At 32.8% G+C, this 6,891-nt stretch overlaps 1 protein-coding gene across 1 annotated transcript in view; it reads right to left on the reverse strand.

Moving 5' to 3' along the window:
• LOC655262 (glutamate receptor ionotropic, kainate 2) overlaps positions 1–2,390 on the reverse strand; it is a 46,284-nt gene extending 43,894 nt beyond the window's left edge. The window contains 2 exon segments of the mRNA XM_015978099.2: positions 2,246–2,270; positions 2,272–2,390. Of these exon segments, the coding sequence (XP_015833585.2) occupies positions 2,246–2,270; positions 2,272–2,337 (91 nt within the window). The 5' untranslated portion in view covers positions 2,338–2,390.
• Positions 2,391–6,891: the final 4,501 nt, after the last annotated feature.

Consider the following 6,891-nt stretch of genomic DNA (forward strand, 5'->3'; position numbering starts at 1 on the left):
ATTTTTTGAGTTACCCAAAACTTTTCTAACAAAAAAACAAAAAATAGGATCATTGTTATTTTGTTTTGTGACAATGAGCATCAATGCAACGAATAGTGTTGTAATTTTTTCTGTAAACGTCACAGTACTTTGATTAAAAAAAAAATCTGGAGAATTGTAAATAAAGTGATGCAAAAAAGTTTGGAATATTTCTAAATCTCAAAGAAAATCTGTAGCTGCATGAAAAAAATATCATACAGTGTGGAATTTTTAACTGGAATAAAATTTATAACTTGGTAGTGAACTCCTGAAACAGATCGCTTTTTGTTTTTTCTTGTCCAACGTACCGGGTGCTCAAAAATCGGCGCACCAACTCAATGGAGTGTGGTAGAGAATTGCTTACACATAAAGGTAAAAATAGTAAAAAATTCTTTGTATTAAAGTTATTGAAAATAACAAATTTTAAATAAATGATATGTGGCAACGTTGCCTAACAGTCGTGATCGCAATAGAATTTGATCAACAATAAAAATAAATTATTTTTGAAACGGTTTCCTAGGAAATAGTTCCCAGTGTTGGCACATCTACAAACTACGATTTTTTGATAATTTTAATTTTTTTTAAATTAAAAAAAGTGCTAAGATCTTTAATTTAAAAATAATTATTCATTATTTTGTTAGAGAACGATTACTTAGTGCGAAACATAGAAACATTAAAAAATAATAAAAATTGAGAAAGTTAGCAAAATAATTTTGTTGTTCCAGATTTTTTAAAATATAACATTAATAATATTTTTAAGATTTTTCCCGTGATCTGCACATGCTTCTCAACAACGTACCACTGAGTTGGTGCACCAGTTTTTGAGCATACTGTATAACGCACAATTTGTTTTCTAAATAATGTCAATGCCCAAGTGATAAAAAAATTAGAGCTGTGTGGAAGTATTGACTAAAATAAAATTTGTAACTTAGATGTAAGCGATTTTTGTAAAAACTCTTGAAACAGGTCGCTTTTTGATTTTCTTTGCACATCATTTGGTGCATGCGATTTTTTTTTTCTAATTCCAATTAAAAATTCCACGCTGTATATCTTTTTTATTAACTTTTTATTTTTTGTTAGAGTTGTACCCGTTTTGTACCTTTCAATAAAAAAATTAATTCAAGGAAACAACAAAAACTCAGAATGCAGATGATAATGCAGTTTAATAATATGTTAAAATTAGTATTTTATTTATTTATTTTAGTACAATGTGTTTTTAAATGATTCTCATCTAGTCGTCTGTGAATTTCTCATGTAAAATTAGAAAATGGCGTTTTTTAAAATTTATTTTATTTATTTTTTATTTCGGTTAAGAATTAGATGAATATATTTAACTCACCGATATTTGCATGAAAAAAACAAACTCATCGAAAAAATTAGGGATACTACTCCCAACCGAAATTAAAATTAAAGATTGGTTTTTGGATATACAATGAAACATCCAACTTCAAGGAGTTATTTTATAAAAAAAATGTCAGCTGGTAAAATCGCTTTTAATTTTTCCTGAATTTTCTGCGTCATATCTTATCGTCCTTGCCTTTAATTTGCCGTTAAGCCTAAATCACTTCTTCGTCGAGCAATTTAAACGCACTTTGCCGATAAAGAAACTAGCGGCTAGCCCTTGCCGGTCTACAAATGTTCGCTTAGTCGAAATGTTGCGAGCGAGGTCGGAACAGTACGAACGGAGACCATAACGGACTTTTCATTTCAGCTGGGCATATTGGAATAGTGGTTTTTATGGAAATATGTTGCGCGTGGCTGGGGCTTCGCCCCAGTTAACTAAAAGGAAACAAACCCCACGACCAATTAAACTCGAAAACGTGGAACTCGAAACGTGGAATAGTGTTTTTTTATGGAGCTAGGGTGGCGTACAGTTCATAAACATAAACACTATTCCACGTTTCGAGTTCCACGTTTTCGAGTTTAATTGGTCGTGGGGTTTGTTTCCTTTTAGTTAACTGGGGCGAAGCCCCAGCCACGCGCAACATATTTCCATAAAAACCACTATTCCAATATGCCCAGCTGAAATGAAAAGTCCGTTATGGTCTCCGTTCGTACTGTTCCGACCTCGCTCGCAACATTTCGACTGAGCGAACATTTGTAGACCGGCAGGGGCTAGCCGCTAGTGTTCCGACCTCGCTCGCAACATTTCGACTGAGCGAACATTTGTAGACCGGCAAGGGCTAGCCGCTAGTATAAAGAAAGCTTGCACTTTTTTATTGCTTACCTATTTTAACGACAGGGGGCAATGCGACGGCGACCGCGAGCAGTCCGGCGAGCCCCAAAGTGGCCCCCCAGCTGCCCCACAGCATGTCTCATGGCGCCGCCAACCCTCCGCCGGCAATCTCCGCGCCCATTTTCGCCGAACAAATTACCCTGAAAACGACATGTAAAACGTCTTAATCGCTGCTGAAACTCACTTATTAATTCAAATAGAAAAGATTATGGAGATTGTGTTAAATTTATGCCGCCTACAAGTTTCAGTATCGTTGTTTCGGCGAAAAAATGTCGAATAATTTCGGTAATAACTGGGAAGTTGGTTCCAGCAAAACTTTGAAAAATTTGTTGCAAAAGTGCTAAAGTTTTCAAACAAATAAGATGAAAGCGGAGCCCTTTCGGGGAATTATCAAATCAAGGAGAAAGCTTCTAGTTGTTGCAAATGATATTTTTGTTTAAAATACGGATTAAATATTTTTGTGGCAAATTACGAGTTCATTAAATCGTCAGCAAAGTCACTGAACTCCCTAATGGTTTTAGTGGCGTACAACAAAAAAACAAACGATTCTTTCCCTTTGTGTCGATGGGACAGTAAATTTTCCTCCAAGTCAGCGAAGAGGCAATTATGTAAAGCCGGCAATGAATACTCATTAATGACTTGACACGTTTGCTATAAAACCGTAAAAGTTCCTCATTCAAAAGTGTCGGTGAAAAAATCGGGATTTCCCCTGTAATCCTTCTTTATTGCAAGTAGTTAAATTTTATTGGAAGTTTTCTCTACATAAAAAATGAACTGCGACGCTGCAATAGATCGGTATCAATAAACCCCTCAACCTGGTCGCGCAAAACATTATTTTCTTGGCACAAAAATGCACCGATAAATCGTAAATTAACGTTACCCCTCACTAAATTTAGATTTAGCACATTTCGGTTCCTGCCATAGATAAAAACGGCTTAAAAGTGCATGTTTTCCGGTGTACTAGAACGCATAACCTTCAAGCATTTTGTTGATTCTTTGCCAAGCCCTCGCTTGTTTATTTTTCTTGTATGCAGTTTCTCTAACAAATATCCTTCAAACGGAATATGACGTGGTGTATCGACCCATCATACTCTTGTATATTATGCTTTTGGAGTTGTTTTACAATAAAATTCTCGGGTGGGTTAGTGCTTTTGACCTAGATTTTGCGAATGCGGATTCTTTAACGGATTTGATGACTCGAAAAAGTTGGTGCATTGAGTTGTTATTTGCCGGCCTGTCAATATCAAGCTGTCCATCAAGGAGTAACAAGTACGGACATGTTAACAGTTTTATATAAACGAATTGTGGCCGAGGGAAATTAAACATGATTTAATTTTCCAAACACGAGCAAATAGGATGTGGGAAAATGTACGGTTGGGGCCTGGAGCAGTAGTTTATAAATAGACCAATGAGGAACGGAGTTTCATAATATTTAAGGAGCGAACTAAAACATATTCGAAATTAATTTGATTTAAAGATATTTTCCTTGCTGCCGTGACCCGACAAAATAGCCTAGCGAGAAAACGGCTAGTTAATAAGCAATTAATAACTACAAAATTGTTGATTTAAATGGTGTAAACAAATAAATTAAAAATTAAAAAATTAGACAAAGATTTGTAGCGCTTTTATTAGTAAGGTCAAATTTCAAACGGATAAGAAATTGGTTGAATGAAAATTTATTCAATTATATTACGTAGATAAGTACTAATTGAATAAAAACAAATATTTACTTTTGATAATTGTTCTCAATTTTTGACAATGTATGAGAAATTTGAAACATTTAAAAAATTATAAATAATAAAAAAAATATTTTGTCTTGATTTACTTAAAACTTTTTCTTTTTGCATTAGTAATAAAGTGATTAACCTGCTGACATCCTCGTCTTTTAAGGTTGGTAGTGGTAGTTTAAAATGTCCACAAGAGATTTTTTGAGTTACCCAAAACTTTTCTAAAAAAATACAAAAAAAGAATCATTGTTATTTTGTTTTGTGACAATGAGCATCAATGTAACGAATAGTGTTGTAATTTTTTCTGTAAACTTTAAAGTACCTTCATTAAAAAAAAATCTGGAGAATTGTAAATAAAGTGATGGAAAAAAAGGTAGGGATATTTCTAGATCTCAATGAAAATCTGTAGCTACATGAAAAAAATTTGGAATTGTGGAATTTTTAACTGGAATAAAATTTATAAGTTTCCAGAAACAGATCGCTTTTTGTTTTTTCTTGTCCAACATACAACGCACAATTTGTTTTCTAAATAATGTCAATGTCCAAGTGACAAAAAAAAATTAAAGCTGTGTGGAATTATTGACTAAAATAAAATTTGTAACTTGGATGTAATTTATGGATGTAATGTACGAGAAATTTGAAACATTTAAAAAATTATAAATAATAAAAAAAATATTTTGTCTTGATTTACTTAAAAGTTAGATTTAAATGATAACAAAATACCACAATTATAGGGCATATTGCAACCATTTTTCATATTCTATATAATATTTTTACATATTTTTATATCCGCTGTGAACCTTGAATGAATTATTTTTGTGAACAACACAAAAAAACACCATCAGGCCTAATCGTTTGCCAAATAGATTATTTTTCACCTTACTATATCCTTCATTGACAAAATCGCCAACTTTAGCCATATTATATTTTCTTGAGTTTTTTTGGAAGAACGACCACTACTCTTTTTTTGTACCACAGTTCCTTCTTAGCTAATTGTTTTTATCAAATTTTGCAAAATATAATACGTGTGGTAGAGTTGGTTGCAATAAAAACAAAAAATATCATTACACGAAAATGTTTGATTTTTATAACAATAAGTACAAAAATAAAATTATCGTTAGAGGCATTACTGAGCTAAATGAAAAAAAACATTTTAAAGTTTCCGTAAATTATAAAAAAAATTTACCAATGTTTGTGCTGCACTGTGTAGTTTTGAAGCTTCGGTGCTTAATTGTGAGATCAAGTTAATCAGTTAAATTAACGTAGAAACTTTTCGAAAATTAAGAATTGCTGTTTTCGAAAAAGTCAAACGTCAACACCAAGAGCGACTAATTAATTTTATCTACAACCAGTCTATTATTAGGTCATAATACCAGTAATAGGAGTCGTCTTATGATATCCATAAAACACACGGGTTTTATAGAAAAATCGTCTCGTGATTGGCCGAATAAAAATTAATTCGATAAATGTCACGTCAAATCGTCAAATAAAAATTTTACAAAATATTGATTTAGTCTTTATTGTCTAACTGTGAATAAAAGATTGTACACGTATTTTCTCCCCTTAATTAAACCTTACATTGTAAGACCCTAATTATACAATAAGTAACGATAATTCTCAAATCTAAAGAGAATTTAGTTTTTCGTTTTTGTTGAAACCAACTGTAATTAAACACTGAATTAAGATTTTTCTCCCAAATTTCTGTTAAGCATTCATCAATTAAATATTTCCACTATCCATTTATTTTTTTCACCCGTCTGAAAATAGCTTTCTACAATGTAAGCTTTTTGTTGGGTGGTAAACATAATTTCGGAATAATTTTAATAAGCAAGAAACCGATGTTTGAAAAGTTATTTTTAAATTTTGATCAATTTTTAACGTATATCTAAAATTCCACAGACACAGCCTGCTCTAATTCAGTTCAATTTCGATCTCATGTTATCCCCTCCCTAAATATTTTACATTTTTTTAACACCCAGTATTTTTGTGTCGCGGTCTCGTTGCTGCGTGTATTTTGGTGGCTTCGTCTGCGGTTGTCCAAGTATTGACCAGTTCTTTGCAGGTTTCAATATTTTTTTCTCAAATTTCAGTGCAGCATTGGAATTGCTCTAGTGTGTGTTGCAAACTTAATGTATGATTAATGTTTGGCGGTTTTGGTATTCCCTCAACACCACGAAGCGGCCATAAAGTAGTTAAATTTAATCCGTAGTAAAGTTAGCAGTTTCACTTTAGTAGTTTGTAAAATACTTTGTGATACAAATTACGTACTCATATCCGTTACTTTGCAAGTTTCAGTTTCGTCCAAAGAAAAAATAAGTTATTCCGAAGCAACACTTTTTCTATTAAAAAAGTTCCAGCTCCAATTTGTAGTCACTTAAGATTTTTAATTCTTTCTTGGTGAGTTCTGCGTTAACAAGCTTAGAATACTTGATTGCGTCTTGTGAAATCCCGACTGGGAAATAAGTAGCTAACACGGAAATATTGTATGAGGCAATTTTTCACGCAAGAAGTCGGTGATTTTCTAAGTAAGACTTGATTTAAATTACGAGCTTCGTTCCGGTTTTATTAGGAATGAATGCGCGATAACGCAGAAAATTTTTCATGAAGTTGCATCAAAGCAAGAAGGTTATCTAACTCATTTTTAACTTTGCAACAATTGAGACAGCTTCAAACTTTCAAGTAGCACAAACTCTATAAAGGTTGACGACAAACAAGTTGTTATACCCTTTCGACTAAGCAAGACAATAGAAGGGCTGTCGACCGTCTTACCCCTAACACAATTCGGTGAAACTATAAACTGGAAAATTGCAGAACATCAGTTCCAACCTGGACGAGGTTTCAGTTTTCAGTATTAATTCGCATAATATTGAACAGTGAGGCTTCAGACTCAATTCCTACAAAATTTTAGTA

The sequence above is a fragment of the Tribolium castaneum genome, chromosome 1 (genome assembly GCF_031307605.1).
Source record: "Tribolium castaneum strain GA2 chromosome 1, icTriCast1.1, whole genome shotgun sequence".
Lineage (NCBI taxonomy): Eukaryota > Metazoa > Arthropoda > Insecta > Coleoptera > Tenebrionidae > Tribolium > Tribolium castaneum.